Source organism: Solea senegalensis, linkage group LG7 (genome assembly GCF_019176455.1).
Source record: "Solea senegalensis isolate Sse05_10M linkage group LG7, IFAPA_SoseM_1, whole genome shotgun sequence".
Taxonomy (NCBI): domain Eukaryota; kingdom Metazoa; phylum Chordata; class Actinopteri; order Pleuronectiformes; family Soleidae; genus Solea; species Solea senegalensis.
The window spans coordinates 27,643,923-27,662,975 of NC_058027.1; the positions used below are offsets into that span (position 1 = coordinate 27,643,923).

The following is a 19,053-nucleotide window of genomic DNA, read 5'->3' on the forward strand; positions in this document are numbered from 1 at the left end:
CCCATTGCAGGTGTTTTGAGTTAATTAGCTGATTAGAGTGTGGCACCAGGTGTCTTCAATATTGAACCTTTTCACAATATGCTAATTTTCCGAGATACTGAATTTGGAGTTTTCATTAGTTGTCAGTTACAATCATCAATATTAAAAGCAATAAACACTTGAAATATGTCAGTCTATGTGGAATGAATGTATACATTATACAAGTTTCTTTTTGAATGGAATTACTGAAATAAAACAACTTTTTGATGATATTCTAATTATATGACCAGCACCTGTAGGCCCTGGTGCCAGCTCATTATTTGGCAGTCGGTCTGTGGGTGGATTTATAGACCAGCTCATTATTTGGCAGTCAGTGTGGAATGTTGTCAAAAGACTCGAGCCTCAAACGTCACAGTGAATAAATTAAACTTCACTTAAAAGAACATCACTTCACTTGTCAACTGTAGAAAAAAGCCACGCGTCGTTAGAATAATATGAACTCATGTGTGTGTTTTGTGATTGTGTTAAAGTGTTTATAACATTTTGTCCTCATGGTCCAGATTCCCAGGAGTTATCTGACCCTCCAGGAAGCTGTGATGACTGAGAAGCAGCGGCGAGAATGTGAGGGAGACGTCCAGTATCTGACCGACACACAGCTGGACCACATCGTTGAGCAGAACCAGGCCAGTGACATCAGAGACTATGAAGACCTTCAGACCGGTAAACAGCTGGAACCACACACACAAACTTCTCCTTATCTCAAAACAAAGGTGTTTTCACAGTTTGCTCTCTGCTCTGGTTGACCTGGAGGGAAAGGTTTGGGTCATCAAGGACCTTCCAGGACCTTCATATTTTTTTCTAGCTTACTTTTAAAAAGCAAATTTTTTGTCCTTAGTATAACGTGCGTGATTAATGTGAGACGAGCCGATCTGATGACATGTTGTGGTGTTTTTGTTTTTAGTTTCAGTTTTCAAGACGTTTCACTTTAGGCTAAGCCCCGCCCCGTTCGCGTCACGACGTCAGCTGTAGTAAATGTTGTTGTGATAGAGCATGATTTATGTTGACGTCAACAGCCATCAGCTTCCTGATCGAGACGGGGACGCTGCTGCACTTCCCGGACACCAGCCACGGACTGAGCACCCTCTACTTCCTGTGTCCTGTGTGGCTGTCCGAGTGTCTGGAGAGGATCGTCCACCTCAAGTCCTCTCGCTCTGTGGCCAGAAACGGACTGATCCAGACTGAAGACCTGAGGGTGAGACTCGGAGGACAACAGAAAGACTCTGCTTTTATTCCCAGTGCTTGTCTTTATGTCCGTCGTGTCTCTTGGATGCAGATGCTGATGGTAGGGACAGGCTTCACTCAAAAGACTGAAGAACAGTATTTCCAGTTTTTGGCCAAGTTTGAGATAGCGCTCCCTGTGGCCAACAGCAGGTAAAAGACATCTATAATGCATTGTGTAACAACGTTCATCTTGGGATATTCTATCTCTGTATGGTGACAATCATCTTATTAACATATTATATTCTTTGAACCACCTCTTTATATCCACATAGATCCACATAGTCATGTAGCTCAGTCCACTCCTCTCTCCGCAGGTACCTGCTGCCTCACCTGCTTCCCTCGAAGCCGGCCATGGACCTCCACAGTTTCCATCAGCAGGTCACAAACACCCTCCAGCGCCTTTTCAAGATGAGTTTTGTTCCTGCCGGGTTCTGGGAGCGCTTCATCGCCAGGATGTTGATCAGCCTCACAGAGATGGACCTGCAGGTACTGAACCCAGCTCTGACCTCATCACACACCTGTTGTCTCTGTTTAAATTCAAGGACCTGACACGTTTACCGTCTTCAGTCCTTTGAGCCTCAAAGGCCCAGCAGGGGGCAGCGCAGCAGGAACTCTGTGATCTACAGCTTTGCTGGAACCCAGCAGAGGAGCCGCTGCAGCACCTTCAGAGTCCGACGCAGCCAGACCGTCTACTGGAAGGAGGGGCTACTGGTCACTTTTGACGGAGGTTACCTCAGGTCACTCATCCTCACGTTTTTAATACTTTTACTTTGAAACTTCAGTATATGTCATACACTGTTGGACTGTAACTGAAGTTAAATGATAAAAAAGTGACTTTAACTTCGACTGGAAACATGTTTGTGTTTGTGGCGTCTGCAGCGTGGAGTCGTCAGACGTCAACTGGAAGAAGAAGAAGAGCGGAGGAATAAAAATCATGTGTCAGTCAGAGAGCAGAGATTTCTCTGCCATGGCCTTCATCACCGACCACGTCAACGCTCTGATCGAGCAGTGGTTCCCAGGTGTGTGTGTGTGTGTGTGTGTGTGAGAGAGAGAGTGAGAGAGAGGAGCGAAAGGGAGAGTGAGCCAGTGAAGTGAGCCCACTGTTATCATACTGTAGTGACGTGACCCTGACCCCTGTGTGTGTGTGTGTGTGTGTGAGCGCCACTGTTATCATACTGTAGTGACGTGACCCCTGACCCTGTGTGTGTGTGTGTGTGTGTGTGTGTGTGTGTGTGTGTGTGAGCCACTGTTATCATACTGTAGTGACGCCCCTGACCCCTGTGTGTGTGTGTGTGTGTGTGAGCCACTGTCATACTGTAGTGACGTGACCCCTGACCCCTGTGTGTGTGTGTGTGTGTGTGTGTGTGTGTGTGAGCCCACTGTTATCATACTGTAGTGACGTGACCCCTGACCCCTGTGTGTGTGTGTGTGTGTGTGTGTGTGTGTGTGTGTGTGAGCGCCACTGTTATCATACTGTAGTGACGTGACCCCTGACCCCTGTGTGTGTGTGTGTGAGCGCCACTGTTATCATACTGTAGTGACGACCCTGACCCTGTGTGTGTGTGTGTGTGTGTGTGTGTGTGTGTGAGCCACTGTTATCATACTGTAGTGACGTGACCCCTGACCCCTGTGTGTGTGTGTGAGTGCCACTGTTATCATACTGTAGTGACGTGACCCCTGACCCCTGTGTGTGTGTGTGTGTGAGCGCCACTGTTATCATACTGTAGTGACGTGACCCCTGACCCCTGTGTGTGTGTGCACGTCTCAGTCTCCGTCTCTTTCCCGCCCTCCTATGTTTGTCATTGGTTGGCTTCAGCTGTCGATCCACAGCAAGCATGAAATAAGATTTGTGGTTGGCTGGCCGTAGTGGTGCATTCAAGGGCAATCGTAAAAATTATGTTTTTTGTGACTGCCAGAGCTGTACATGCAGGGCAAGCGTGGGGGAAAATCTATATTGTTTATATCGTTGCTTTTTCGATATTAATATCTTGAATGTTCATATCTAGATATCGATACGATAACGATATATCGATCAGCCCTATACCCATACAGTTGTGACGTGACCCCTGACCCCTGTGTGTGTGTGTGTGTGTGTGTGTGTGCGTGCGTCACTTGCAGCGCTGACGGCCAGTGAAAGTGACGGGAGTCTCCTTATCGAGCAGTACGCCCCCTGTCCTCTCTGTGGACATGGAGCAGGGGTCCATCTCTTCAACATGGAGGACTGTGTCCTGGCTGCAGTGGACAAGGAGGACATCATTTGTCCTCAGCATCCCGAGCAGCCGGTCCCGCTGCAGGAGTTGGTCCCAGAACTTTTCATGACCGACTTCCCTTCACGGTGACTTCACTCTTTTATTCATTCACCCTCTCATTTTACCTCACACACAGAAACCTGAACTTAATATTAAAGATGAACTAAACTAAACTCTTAATGATCTGAAATGACACAGAGCACAAAACACACACGTGAAAACATGTGAAAACACACATGAAAACACACACGTGAAAACACACACGCGTGAAAACACACATGAAAACACACATGAAAACACACACGTGAAAAACACTGAAACACACATGTGAAAACACACATGAAAACACACACACACGTGAAAACACACATGACCCTAACCCACACGTGAATACACATGTGAAAACACGTGAAAACACACACACGACGCTTAGAGTGACGTCACTATTGTTTGTAGTTCTATTAATTATCTATTAATTTTGTTTATTACAGGTGGGGGCAATGTTTATTGTGGCACGGTTAATTTGGGGAAATATTTTTGCTTTATTTTCATCTGGGTTGTTTATTATAATAATCATGCTTGTGTTCATTTATTGTGTTTTTGGGATAATTGATGTTTGGATGGGAGGGGCAGAAGACATATATATAAAGAGTGGTCTACCTCCCACTCGAGCAGAGTATATTGTGTTACGAAGGAGGTAACACCTATTTTTGCTCACCAGTAAATTCAATTATTTTATTAGTAATTATTATTACTTTTGGCAATAGCACTTTGGGACGTTTCATGTTTTTTCGCGATTTTCACCTGTAAATATTTTTTCACTATGCACCTTGGTTTGGACAAATAAACAGAGAAACAATATCAGTCGACTACGCCATCATCTTTGGTCTATTAAGGAGTTGCAGCAGCACACACACACACACACACACACGCAGACACACAGTTGTGTAAACACGTCTGTTCTCTGCCATCATCTTTGGTCTATTAAGGAGTTGCAGCAGCACACACACACACACACACACACGCAGACACACAGTTGTGTAAACACGTCTGTTCTCTGTCACAGTTTAACAGTTTGTCTGTCTCTGTCTCTGTCTCTGACCCTGTGTCTGACTCTGTCTCTGACTCTGTCTCTGACTCTGACTCTGACTCTGTGTCTGACTCTGTCTCTGTCTCTGTCTCTGACTCTGACCCTGTGTCTGACTCTGTCTCTGACTCTGACTCTGTGTCTGACTCTGTCTCTGACTCTGTCTCTGTCTCTGACTCTGACTCTGACCCTGTGTCTGACTCTGTCTCTGTCTCTGACTCTGTCTCTCAGACTGTTCCTGGACCAGGTCCAGCTGGACTACAGTGAGGAGGAGAACCACATTCTGGGTCAGGGAGGCAGTGGAACCGTCATCTACAGAGCTCTGTACAGGAACCAGCCTGTGGCGATCAAACGCTTCCACTTCAGGAAGTGTCCACAGCAGAACCTCAGCAGAGACACAGGTACAGACATGTCCTCCATGTCCTCATCCTCTGACGCTCTGATCGATCCAATCATCGATCGACAGCTTCCATGACCGTGTTTGTTTTTCATGTCTGTTCTGATTCTCACAGTTTAAGTTTCTAATCTGTGTGTGTGTGTGTCTGTTTGTGTGTGTGTGTCCTCAGACGGCATGGTGAGACACCTTCAGTCAGCAGAAGCCTGCAGGAGTTTCTCAGAGTTCCGTCAGGAGTCCAGTATTTTACATTCACTGCAGCATCCGTGCATCGTGTCTCTGGTGGGAATCAGTGTTCACCCTCTGTGCATCGCTCTGCAGTTAGCTCCTCTGAACAGCCTGAACACTGTGCTGCAGGACGCACAACAACAACACAACAGCAACAACACAGGCTCGTAAACACAACAACAACAACAACACAGGCTTGTAAACACAACAACAACAACAACACAGGCTCGTAAACACAACAACAGCAACAACACAGGCTCGTAAACACAACGACAGCACAACAACAACACATCACTCTGCAGTTAGCTCCTCTGAGCAGCCTGAACACTGTGCTGCAGGACGCACAACAACAACACAGGCTCATAGACACAACAACACAACAACAACACAGGCTCGTAAACACAACAACAGCACACAACAACAACGCATCACTCTGCAGTTAGCTCCTCTGGCGGCTACCGAACGCTGTAGCACGGGGCGGCACAACAACAACACAACAGCAACAACAGGCAAGTAAACACAACAACAACAACCAACACCCAGACGTAAACACAGCCAACAACACAGGCTCTTAAACGCAACAGCAGCAACAACACAGGCTAAATAGAACGCGACCGCAACACAACAGCAACACATCACTCTGCAGTCCAGCTCCTCACAGAGCAACTGGACACTGTGTGCTGGGGCCTTTAACAACAACACGCAGGCTCATGGGCAGCACACAACAACAGCACAGGCTGGTAACACAGCTGAGCTGTAAACACAACAACAGCAACAACACAGGCTCGTAAACACAACGACAGCACAACAACAACACATCACTCTGCAGTTAGCTCCTCTGAGCAGCCTGAACACTGTGCTGCAGGACGCACAACAACAACACAGGCTCATAGACACAACAACACAACAACAACACAGGCTCGTAAACACAACAACATCACAGGCTGCGTAAGCACAACAGCAGCAACAACACAGGCTAGTAAACACAACAACAACAACAACATATCACTCTGCAGTTAGCTCCTCTGAGCAGCCTGAACACTGTGCTGCAGGACGCACAACAACAACACAGGCTCATAGACACAACAACACAACAACAACACAGGCTCAACAATGGCTCGTAAACACAACAACATCATATCAGTAAACACAACAACAACAACACAGGCTCGTAAACACAACAACAACAGCAACACAGTCTTACTGTGGTTCTTGTGGTCCTCTCCAGGCTCCAGGTTCATGCCCCTGGGTCACATGCTCACCTTCAGAGTAGCCTATCAGATCGCAGCAGGACTGTCTTATCTTCACAGGAAGAGCATCATCTTCTGTGACCTGAAGTCTGACAACATCCTGGTCTGGTCTCTGCAGGTGTGTGTGTGTGTGTGTGTGTGTGTGTGTGTGTGTTATTCATAACCACTTCTATGTCATGTGCAAAGTTACGACAGGGATTTTTAATAGTAAAAATAAAATAATTATAATTATTTTTAGAAAATATATACATTCACCTTTTAGTGTGCAGCTAAAAAAAAAGATCCTCACAATCTGACTTCCTTTGAACCGCGCTTTCAAAGTAAGAGCCACTCTTTACTTTAGTCAGTATCTAAGTTTTAGTGTTTGTCGTCATGGTGACAGGAGGTCGTGTTCATGACATTTATCAAACTAACACGTGAGCATAGATTTGCTGATTCAGCTCATTGCTGTGATTTTTTTGGAATATGAAAGATGAGCAGTGATTGACAAGCATCACGTATTACTGTCACTTTAACACCAGGTCAACGATCCGGTCAACATCAAACTCTCTGACTATGGAATCTCTCGACAATCTTTCCATGAGGGGGCGCTGGGTGTCGAGGGAACACCGGGTTACCAGGCCCCCGAAGTCCGACCAGGCATTGTGTACGATGAGAAGGTACAGATTTATTATTATGATTATTATTATTATTATTATCATCATCAGTAATGATGAAGACGTGAACGTGCTCTTAACATAGATTATTAACATAGACAGTCTTTTGTTAAAGCGGCTCAAATCTGTTCTTTGGTCCTTGTGTCTTGTTAAAAAGTAGCTGCAGGAGTCAAAGCAAACATGTGGATGTGATCAGTCAGCAGCAGCAGTAACAGCAACAGCAGCACCAGTAACAGCAGTAGTAACAGCAGCAGCAACAATAGCAGCAGCAACAATAGCAGCAGTAGTAACAGCAGTTGTAAATAGCAGCAGCAGCAGTAACAGCAACAACAGCAGTAACAGCAGTAGTAACAGCAGCAACAATAGCAGCAGCAGTAACAGCAGCAACAGCAGCAGCAGTAACAGCAACAAACAGCAGCAGCAGTAACAGCAACAACAGCAGCAGCAGTAACAGCAGCAACAACAGCAGCAGTAACAACAGCAGTAACAGCAGTAGCAGCAGCAGCAACAGCAGTAACAGCTGCAGCAGCAGAAACAGCAGCAGTAGCAGCAGCAGTAACAGCAGCAGTAACAGCAGTAGCAGCAGCAGCAGCAGTAACAGCAGCAGTAACAGCAGTAACAGCAGCAGCAGTAACAGTATCAGCAGCAGGCAGCAGCAGCAGCAGTAACAGCAGCAGCAGCAAGCAGCAGCAGTAACAGCAGCAGCAGCAGCAGCAGTAACAGCAGCAGCAGCAGCAGTAACAGCGAACTTAGCAGTAACTGTATATAGCCATACTGGTTCCTGTCCCTGGTTCAGGAGGAGGGCTGGGTCAGGTCAAATCTGAACTCCAGGTTTTATCCAGTGATATCACTGTTTATCAGTCACAGCTCCTCCACTCACTATCTGTGAGTCCTGGAGATCCATAAGGATTTGCCATCAGATAAAGACTTTCAAGGACCAGACTGATGAAGAAAGAATGCACAAAACAGAATTCTCCAGATAATCCAGACCACGTTATTTACAGAGCTGAAGGTGGACATGTTCTCTTGTATTGTTCTGAAGGTGGACATGTTCTCTTGTGTGCTTCTGAAGGTGGACATGTTCTCTTGTATTGTTCTGAAGGTGGACATGTTCTCTTGTGTGCTTCTGAAGGTGGACATGTTGCCTTGTTCTGAAGGTGGACATGTTCTCTTGTGCTTCTGAGGTCAGACATATTCTCTTATGTGTTATTTCTGAAAGGTGAACTATATGTATTCATCTTAATATTTATTCCTGAAAGGTAGACATATTCTTATGTTATTTATTCTGAAAATTGGACATAATATTTCTCTTGTGTAGCTGAAGGTGAACATATTTCTCTTGTGTGTTATTTCTAGTGGACATATTCTCTTATTATTTATTCTGAAGGTGGACATGTTCTCTTGTGTCTTGTGTGCTTCTGAAGGTGGACATGTTCTCTTGTGTTGTTCTGAAGGTGGACATGTTCTCTTGTGTTGTTCTGAAGGTGGACATGTTCTCTTATGGGATGGTTCTGTACGAGCTTCTGTCTGGACAAAGACCAGCGCTGGGTCAGCATCAGCTTCAGATCTCCAAGAAGCTGTCCAAGGGTGTGAGACCGGTGCTGGGGAGTCCAGAAGACGTCCAGTTCTTCTGTCTCCACCAGCTCCTCACTGAGTGCTGGGACACCAAACCTGAGAAGGTGAGTCTAGAGTCTAAAATCAAGTCCCCATAATGTAAATGACTACATTTGAAGATATGTTTAGAGGTTAGGATTAGGATTAGGAGTAGGCCGGTAGTAATTGTGTTTAAGGTTAGAGTAAGTCTCCAGGAAATTAATGCAAGTCAATGCAATGTCCCCTTATGTCATGACTGTCAAACGTGTGTGTGCGGGTGTGTGTGTACAGCGGCCCGTGGCTCTGCAGTGTGTGAGGCAGATGCAGGAGCCCAGCTTCTCCTGCCTCAGGTACATGTTGTCATGTGACCAACACTCTCAGCTCTTCCTGTCTGAGCTGCAGGGAAACAGCGCCATCTTCTGGAGCGGAGACAAAGACGACAGGTTTGTGTGATTCTTCAAAGAAATTCATGTTCAATAAATCGTCTTTTCTCACAACGTCGTGTGTGTGTGTGTGTGTGTGTGTGTGCAGGAACTACAGTGTGGTGAACGTGGAGAAGGGTCAGGTGGAGGTGAAGAGGATGTCGTGTCCAGGCGGCAGAATCAGCTGTCAGATGAAGATGTCCAACACTCTGTGGATTTCCACCAAGGTACAAGCTGCTTACACACACACACACACACACACACACACACCGCTGCCCACAGGAAGTGATGAGTTTCACAACAGTAACACTGAGTTAGTGAAGTGAGGTGTAAACAGGTCAGAGGTTGTTTCCAGGTGTCCCCCTCAGATTGTATTTCATTTTCAACAGATCTAAGTACAGCAAGTAAAGGTCCTTAAGCCACAGCAAAGCTTTGGGGGCAACTGGTGCCTTCCACTCCAACAAAATTCTTCTATGTGCTAATAAAGAAGCAAAGGCGAAACTATACTTAATTTTTTCCTAATTGTTTGATGGTCTGATAAAACTCCAAAAATAGCCAATTCTGGACAAGGCGTCAATTTCACATTGAGTGCTTCTGCAAGATGTTTAAAAACATCCGTCCAGTAAACTTGCAGACGGAACAAGACCAAAACACGTGGGTCATGTTCGCTGGTGACATGTGACACCTATTACATGTGTCTGTGACATTGGGATACATTTTTGAAAGTTTGGAATTGGTAAAATAAATACGATGGACAACCTTCTATTGTATTAAATTAAGCCTGGTGCAAGTTGTACTGTTATTTACACAAATGAATGCTGAGTTCCAGACACCGTCATCGTTCTTGATTTTATCAAGAGATGTCTCTTTGAGATGGGATATTAAGGTGCACATTTTTGAGATAAGGCCTTTCTGATTTGTGGGAACGTCCAAAATTGAGTCAGTTAGGGTTAGGGTTAGGTGAGACTTGGGAAGGTTACATTTTTCACATAATTCGCTGAAGCTAGCAAGACATTGTTAATATAGAGATCACTTAGCCTGACAAGGCCGGAGCTCTGCCATAGAGAAGAGATGATTGTTATGTATGGGGCTGTGATTAGACCATCCTTTAAGTCCAAAAGCACATCTAAATTGGAACCAAATTTTAAGGGTGGAGACGACAATTGGGTTACATGTGTATTGGGATGGTTGAAAGGGCAATTTTGATCTAAGTAGAGCAGGATTTAGCTTCTAGTTTACACCAGATTAATTCAGGTTCGCAAATCCAGAGAGTCATTTTGCTTATGTTAGCTGCCCAATAGTAGAGTCTTAGGTCAGGGAGTGACAAACCACCAACAGACTTATGCCTTTGTAAAAACTCTCTGCTCATACTGGCAGTCTTGCCTTTCCATATAAAAGATGGAATTTGCTTGTTTATAGCACAAAAAAGGAATTGGGTAAAAAGATCGGCAAGCATTGGAAAGATACAGGAAATGTGGAAGCATGTTCATTTTGATGCAATTTAGCCTGCCTGCTACAGTTATATGTAAATTACACCGTCTTTCCAGGTCTGATTTAAGCTTGTCCATTAGGGGTAGAAAGTTGTTCTTATAGAGATCTGACATCTTACAGCAGATATGAACACCTAAATATTCAAAGCTGCTTTTAGACACTTTAAATGGGAAATACACATCGGGGATGCCAAGGGCTAAGTTATTTACAGGAAAACATTTGCTTTTTGAGAAGTTCAATTTATAACTGGAAAATGCTCCAAAGCTGTTTATCAATTCAATAATTTTAGGGATGGTGGTTACTGGATCAGAAATAAACAATAACAAATCGTCCACATACAAGGAAAGTATATGTTCCAAACCACATCTGTGGATTCCTTTACTAAAACCGGCGGATTTAAGTGCTATAGATAAAGGTTCGACTGCCACAGCAAACAACCATGGACTCAGAGAGCACCCATGCCGGGTTCCTCTGTTAAGTGTGAAATATTGGGATTTCATCCCTTTAGTACTTATAGACGCTTTAGGGGAAGACTATAAAAGTGACATCCAAGAAATATACTTAGACCCAATACAGAACCTCTTTAAGACCTCTAACAGATAACTCCACTCCACCCTATCGAAAGCCTTCTCCACATCCAGGTAGACCACCACTTCTGTTGTCCCCCCGGACGCAGGAGAAAATAGAAGGTCGAGAAGGCGGCGGACGTTGGAGAAAGAGTGTCGGTTTTTCATAAACCCGGTTTGGTCTGGTGAAATGATGCTTGGCATAATTGATTCAAGTCGTAAGGCCAGTGTTTTAGCTAAAATCTTGTAATTGGCATTTAAAGGGGAGATAGGGCGGTAGGAATTACAATCAGAATCTTCTTTACCCGGCTTAAGTAATAAGGTTATTGATGCTTCGGTGAGAGTATGAGGCAGAGCTCCCCAGTCCAGAGAGTCATTGAACATGTCTAAAAGGAGCAATTTTTAAAAAAAAAAACTCTATAGTGTAACCATCTGGGCCAGGGGCCTTGCCACTTTGCATTAGTTTAATTGAGTTTGCTATGTCACGAAAGACGAAAGGGTCGATCCATTTTGCTCTTCAGAGTAGAAGAAATGGGTGGGAAATTTAGGTTATCCAGGAAACTCATCATTTCTGTTTTGTCAGTTGGGGATTGTGAAGTATATAGTTCAGAGTAAAATGTTTTAAAGGTTTCATTTATGACAGATGGCACTACTGTAAGTTCACCTGAAGGGGTTCTAATCTGTTTAATTTGCTGGGATACTGATTGGCTTTTTATTAGGCGAGCCAGATGGCGTCCTGCCTTCTCACCGCGTTCGTAAAGAAATCCACGTGATCGGGAAGGGTCATTTTTCAGTTATAGTCCATTTGAAGGTTTTGTCTCTCTTTGTCTAATTCAGGGGATGGAGAATTTGATAATTTTCTGTCCAATTCTTTTATGCTTTCCATTTGTTTTTTGAGTTTATTTAGTCTTGCAGAATAACATATAATCTCTCCTCGGACTACCACCTTTAATGTCTCCCACAGTAGAGATGGGGATATAAGATTAGACTTGGTTGGTAATAAGAAAATGCGATCTGGGCTTTTTGTGGAGAGTCAAAGTATAAGTTGTCATTATGGAACGAGACCTGGAGACGGGCAGGGTGCAGCCCTTTCAGGTAGAGAGAGTGTTTGATGGCATTGAATGCGGCCCGTTTTTTAGCCAAAGCAGCGCTGATGCCTGGATGTACTCTCAGCTCGGAGCCGCGGTAATCCATCTTGTGTTGTCTGGCCCATCGGAGGACTTTTTCTTTCTCTTGGAAGCGGAGGAATTTGACGATGAAGGCTCTGGGTTTCCCACGCCAGCATCGCCTGGTCTGGGGCCGAGGGAGCGGTGAGCTCTCTCTACCTCAGGAAGGCTGTTAAAAACAATGGCTTGGGATTGCAAGGTCTTAACAACTTCAGTTTTCACTCACCACAACTTCAGTATTAGTGAGACGGTTGTTAAATGACGTCACCTGTTGACCTTGTGAATCCACTGATGACGACGGCCATGCTAGCTAGCTTGGCTGAAATGCTATCTGCTCGAGTTGTTACTGACGGTTGAGGATTAGAATTTGAGGTGCTCATTACGTCGCAATGCACTTTCCCACATAAAAACTAAGTAATGCGCGAGTTAGCACTGTTAAACTGATAGACTTGAAAAGTAAATGAAAAGATGGGCTGGAGCCCCCTGCTCGCACGTCTGCTCTCTTTGTCTTTAAATGATCATTATTATTAGAATCCAATCACACTTTAAACAAAGGTATGGAAATATATAATAAATAAACAAGGCTTCTCAAGCTTTTTATACCAAGGACCACCAGAGGGAGCTCATGTACCACTGGTGGTACACGTACCACAGTTTGAGAACTGAAGGTTTAAAAACCATAAAAGCAAATATTAAAATCAGTCACAGTGTTTGACAGTTTTATTAAAACTGTTTTTAAAAAACCCGGGAAATATTGGAAAGAAAACAATCTGAAAATGTGTTTTTTGATAACAATAATAATAATTATCATTGTTATAATTATAATTATTATACTAATAATTATAACATAATAACTATAACAACAATAACAATAACAATAACAATAATAATAATAATAATGATAGTGTTAGTTTGGTAAAGTCTTTATGTTAAACGTCTTTGTCCCACAGGAACAGGACATTTTCATCTACAGTCTGAAGGACATGTGTCCACTCAGTCGTCCTCAGAGACACTTCTCCTGTCCAGCTGTGGTCACCTGTCTGTTTCCTGTTCCAGCAGCAGAACAGGTCTCTCTCACACACACACACACACACAGTGAAAGGTTAAAGGTCAGCTGTCACTCATAATTACCCTATAACCACAGTCCCCGCCCACAGCGTGATGTTGAAGAAACTACAAACTTTTGTGGGAAAAGTGTTTTTGTTTTTTATGGTCTGTACTGCTGCTCTGACCTCTGACCTCTGACCTGCTCTCATTTATAACTACTGGTCACCTTTTGAAGTCCAGCCGAGTCCAGGTGTGTGCGTGTGTGTGTGTGTGTGTGTGTGCGCGCGTGTGCGTGCGTGTGTGTGTGTGTGCGCGCGTGTGCGTGCGTGAGAGAACACGGTTTTTAGAAACAACAGAAAAAACAAACAAACAAAAAATAATCTGAGTTTCTCTCTGTGAAATGATGATGAATGAATGAATGAATTTTCCACAGCTGATCATCGCTGACGTGTTTTTGTGACACAGTGAATCAGCAGCTGCTGAAACAGTGTCCTCTCCTGTCCCCTCGTGTCATCAATGTCTCTGTCTGTCCTCTCCTGTCCCCTTGTGTCCAGACCCTAGTCAGAGTGTTTGCAGGGATGTCAGACGGTCTGGTGTCCATCTTCAGTCTGGTGGACGACCTTCCTGTAGAGGGCGACACTTACCTGTGCTCACACACACTCAACAAAAGTGTGTTTGGTCTGAAGGACTCAGATCCCAGACAGAGACCCTACCCAGTGAGGACCATGGTTCTGGTCCACAGAGGCTCTCAGGTGAGGTCTCTGTCTGTCATCATCGTCTCTGACGGTCATCTCGGTCTGTCCTCACCGTCTCTGTCTGTCCCTCAGCTGTGGTTGTCTAACGGCCCAGGTGTCCTGGTCATAGACACTCTCAGTCTTCAGGCCGTGCAGAGGCTGGAACCTTACGAGCCGCCGTCCTGCGTCGTATCCATGGCAACCAGCTTCAGTCTGTGGGGGGAGGAGTCTGTCTGGACCATGGACGACCTCACCAACACGCTGCTGCTCTTCCACGCCTCCTCCTACGACCTCTGTGCCAAGTACTGGTGAGTGAGTGTGAGAGACGTGGACGTGGACGTGGAAGTACATATACATATATATATATATATATATATACATATTAATATGTATATATATATATTAAATAATAAAGCTGTTAAGCTCAAAAGTCGTCATCATAAAGTAAATAATTATTTGTACATTGAGACGAGCGCGTGCGCACACGTCCGCTGCATTCACACGTGGCACGAATGACCCCTCGCTGTTTGATTTCCACAAACACTACACAGTGTGTGTAGAATTGTTGAGATCAGTGTCCAAACAAGGGTTTAATCTTGTACAAGAGGAGCATTCACAAAGCAACACACACAGGCCAGTTACAAAGTGAAGACTCCCTGTCTTCGAGGAAACACAAGGTATTTATCTGTCTCAATGGGTCAGCTATCACCTTGCCCCGAGTCGCAGACCCATTGTCTCTATTCACAAGTCACCTCAAACAGTTACATTAACAATACAAAGGTCACATCAAACGGTTGCATTGAACATTTGTCTTCATGTATTACATGAGGTACATAATTCCCATAACAGTGTGTGTGTGTGTGTGTGTGTGTGTGTGTGTGTGTGTGTGTGTGTATACACAAGGCCAAGCAAGGATCATTAACAGTCACGCGTGGTCTTCATGTCACGTATTTGAGGCGTAGTTCACCTGTCACATTGGCGTAAGCGTGACGCCTACGTGACGCACGTCTGTGCATTGAAAGTGAATGAATTTACACGTCAGAGGTTTGATGTCATCACAGAGACGCTGTACACGCGTCTTTACCATAGTGTGCTAGCATTAAATCCCCCTGATAGTGTGTGTGTGCGTGTGTGTGTGTGTGTGTGTGCATGTGGGAGGTTGAGTGATGGTAAATTCAGCGTTAAATTCATGGTAAATTCATGGTAAATTCATGGTAAATTCAGCGTTGATTGTGTCTGTGTAAGTTGACATTTGATGTTTCTCAGTTGTGGGGACAGCAATCCTCTCCGAGACGTCTTCCCTGTACGGCGTCCTGCAGGAGTTACCACGGCAACCGAGACTGACCCGAAGACCACAGACCAGGTGGAGAGTTTGGAATGTGCTGATGGAGAGGTGACGGTGATGTACAGTGAGGAGGCGGGGACTCAGATCATCCAGCACCAGGACTCACTGACAGATTACTGCTCCATATCATCCACCTGCTCGGACCTGGCCTCGTCACACACACACGGCATCAAACTGCTCCCGCCGTCACACCCGGGTGGACCGGGCGGCGTCCAGGAGCAGCAGGTGTCTATCAGTCCTGATCTGGACTCTGCAGGACCTGAGAAAACCACAGAGACTGAGCTACAGGCCTTTAGTGTTCTGCCAGTGAACGGGACTCTGTGGATCCCCAGGTGAACACACACACACACACACACACACACACACACACACAATACTCCATAAAGCAAAAATATGAATAAAGTAAATAAAGTTATTAAACTTAAAATAACTCAATCTTCTGTTTACAGACAGTAAACATTTGTGTTCATACGAGTCAATGAAAGAAAACTGTTTCTGATGATCTCTGCGTCACATGATCACGTCTTTATCTCACTGTCAGAAACACACACACACACACAGGAGCTGCTGATCCTCTGCTGCCTCGTGTGGTCACTTTGTGTCACTGACGTCAATCGTGTGTGTGTGTGTGAACTGTTTGTCGTCTTCCAGACGCGGAGGTGATGTGATGGTCATTGAGGTGCAGTCACATGGTGATCAGCTGACGGGGCGTGTTATCGCTGTCCTCCGCCCACCTCAGTGTTCGTCTTTAGGGTGAGTTCACGTCCTGGTCCCTGAACGCCACAGAAATGAAACCACATGATTTTAACTTTATTTAGGTTTATGGCTAACATGCTTGTCATGTTCTCACCCTGAAATCATGTCATCATACACGATGAACACATGATAAACATAATTATATATGATATAATTATATATAATGATATATGATTATATATATAATCATATATCATTATATATATATAATTATATATATAACCATAATGATTATGATGATGATGATGAATCATTCCAGGTTGAGCCCCTCCCTTCTCCTTCCTCCCAGAATGCTTTGTGTCACACGTGTTTTTCTGTGGTGCAGTGAAAACCTAATTACAGACGAGTCATCAAACTGCAGCTCTGTGTCCTTCCCTCATGGCTTCTCTCCTCACTTTCTCCCTCTGCACTTCTCTCAGGGTCCTGCAGGAGGCAGCACTAGTGGCCCACGACACGGTGGTGTGTGGCTTTCAGCAGGAGAACAGCGCGTGGTGCCTGTGTGTCTGGAGAGGCTGGGGCTGCAGCGAGCTGGAACTCTTCTACCAGTCATACGAGGAGCTGAGCCGTCTGGAGAGCAGCATGAGGAGAAGGAGGTAGCACAGAGCGGCAGTGTTCACAGCAGGAGGTGCTGACAGGAGCGGGAGGAGGCGCTGCCTCACACTGACCACAGGGGGTTCAAACTGACAAAAACCTCCTGCTCATCCCTGAGCTTTGTAATCATACACACGCACGCGCGATGGTACGCTCCATGTGAAGTCAATCACCGTCACTGTTAGATTAGACAGCATGCTGATCTCATGCTCATGTTTTCATGCGTTCACACTCTCATGCGTTCACGCTTTCATATGTTCATGCTTTCATGCATTTGTTCTTTCATGTGTTCATGCATTTATGCTTTCATGCGTTCATGCTTTCATGTGTTCATGCATTCACTTGTTCTTGCTTTCATGCGCTCATGTGTTCATGCGTTCATGTTTTCATCTGTTCATACTCTCATGCGTTCATGCTTTCATGTGTTCATGGTTTCATGCGCTCATGCATTCATGTTTTCATGTGTTCATACCTCATGCTGCTCATGCCTCAAGCTCATGCTTTCATGTGTTCATGCATTCACTTGTTCTGCTTTCATGCGCCATGTGTCTGCTCACCCTCTCATGCTCATGTTCATGCATTTATGCTTTCATGTGTTCATGCTTTCATGTGTTCATGCATTTATGCTTTACGCGCTCATTTATTTATGCTCGCGGCTCTCATGCGTTCATGCTCACCTCATGCTCATGTTTTCATCTGTTCATACTCCCCATGCTCATGTGCTCATGTGTTCATGCTCACCCCTCTCGCCAGTTCATGACCATGTGTTCATGCTGCTCACCCTCATGCATTCATGTGTTCATACTCTCATCCGTTCATGCTTTTATGTGTTCATGCATTCATGTGTTCATGCTATCATGTGTTCATGCGTTCACCCTCTCATACGTTCATGCATTCATGCTTTCATGTGTTCATGCTTTCATGTGTTCATGCGTTCATGTTCATGTGCTCAGCCTCGTTCTAGCTGCTGCTGTTTATTCTGTTTCTTCTTCATTTTCTCATTTTATTCGCTCCAGTCTGCAGCGCGGCGCCCTCTGGAGGACACACCAGGATTTTGGTTGTTTTGTGGGATGAAGCAGCTGGTAAACAGCTGTGTTGTGGAGACACACACACACACACACACACACACTCTTTCCCAGTATGTTTAAACTGAGCCACATGACTCCGCCCACGTGACCACAGCAGCTCATGAACATCATGTTACAGCAGCAGTAGATCTTGCTTCATCTCACACACACAGAGATGTGTGTGTGTATGTGAGTGTGTGTGAGTGAGTGAGTGAAATGATTCAGGGTCTATTGTCACATGCATGTTTTTTTTAGTTTTTTTTATACATTTTTGATAATTTTCTTCTTCAATGATAAAGTTCAGTAAATGTGTGTAAATAATGGCAGCCCCTCACAAGGAGGCGGGGCTTATTTATTATTATATTATCGTGAAGCTGTTGTGAACTGAATCACTTTTCTCAATAAAGTTCTTATTTTAAATCTGTGTCACTGTGTGTGTCTCCATCCAGGTATTACTAATATTGTGGGGACCTAAACCTGTTTACACAGTCACATTATGGGGACTTGTCTTCCTTGGGGGGACAAAAATCAAGTCCTCATAATGTAAATGACTACAATATAGGTGGAGATATGTTTTAAGGTTAGGTTGAGGTTAGGATTAGGGTCAGAGTTAGGATTAGGCCAGTAGTAATTGTGGTTAGGGTTAGAGTAAGTCTCCAGGAAATGAATTTAAGTCAATGCAATGTCCCCTCAAGTCATGAATGTTGTACGTGTGTGTGTGTGTGTATTAAATCTTTAACCAGCTTCAGGTTTTTTCTTCTTGTTAAATTAGAGTAACGATGATGATGTAAAACATTAATCAACAAAATAAACTTGGTCCCAATATTTATTCATCCAAATAAATTCCAGATGGGTTAAATTATGATGTTGAGTTTAACGACATTGTAAATGTGTCAGGCTCGACTCGTGTTATTAATCTCTGCAGTTTATTCTGACATGAAAGAAGAGAGAGAACAACTGACAGACAACTGACACAATCTCTGTTCGTCCTTAAATGATCCAGAATCCAGATCCAGAATCCACATCGGACTAAAAGCCAGTTCCAGACACACACTTACTCATACACACATACAGGCAGTGACTCAGCCAAATTTCCTTGACACTGAAGAAGAAGCAAATGTGGTGAACAACAGAGTTATTGTCCTGATCTG

The 19,053-nt window shown here is 44.5% G+C and overlaps 1 protein-coding gene across 2 annotated transcripts in view; it reads left to right on the forward strand.

Annotated features, from left to right (window-relative positions):
- Positions 1-18,082, forward strand: part of lrrk1 (leucine-rich repeat kinase 1) — a 31,471-nt gene extending 13,389 nt beyond the window's left edge. Inside the window, exons 19-39 of one of the 2 annotated variants that reach the window (XR_006360759.1) lie at positions 540-699; positions 1,053-1,231; positions 1,313-1,410; positions 1,575-1,746; positions 1,828-1,997; positions 2,140-2,279; positions 3,379-3,595; positions 4,828-4,997; positions 5,163-5,381; positions 6,447-6,586; positions 6,990-7,127; positions 8,609-8,803; positions 9,009-9,160; positions 9,249-9,366; positions 13,313-13,429; positions 13,964-14,161; positions 14,237-14,451; positions 15,410-15,820; positions 16,140-16,241; positions 16,664-16,983; positions 17,852-18,082. Coding sequence is in view for 1 of the 2 variants with exons in the window: in XM_044030192.1 (XP_043886127.1) it covers positions 540-699; positions 1,053-1,231; positions 1,313-1,410; positions 1,575-1,746; positions 1,828-1,997; positions 2,140-2,279; positions 3,379-3,595; positions 4,828-4,997; positions 5,163-5,381; positions 6,447-6,586; positions 6,990-7,127; positions 8,609-8,803; positions 9,009-9,160; positions 9,249-9,366; positions 13,313-13,429; positions 13,964-14,161; positions 14,237-14,451; positions 15,410-15,820; positions 16,140-16,241; positions 16,664-16,841 (3,489 nt within the window). In the remaining variant the exon portion in view is untranslated. Of the gene's footprint in view, positions 1-539; positions 700-1,052; positions 1,232-1,312; positions 1,411-1,574; positions 1,747-1,827; positions 1,998-2,139; positions 2,280-3,378; positions 3,596-4,827; positions 4,998-5,162; positions 5,382-6,446; positions 6,587-6,989; positions 7,128-8,608; positions 8,804-9,008; positions 9,161-9,248; positions 9,367-13,312; positions 13,430-13,963; positions 14,162-14,236; positions 14,452-15,409; positions 15,821-16,139; positions 16,242-16,663; positions 17,290-17,851 lie in introns of those variants that run through there. The other variant, XM_044030192.1, reaches the window with a different exon arrangement.
- The last annotated feature ends 971 nt before the right edge of the window (positions 18,083-19,053 follow it).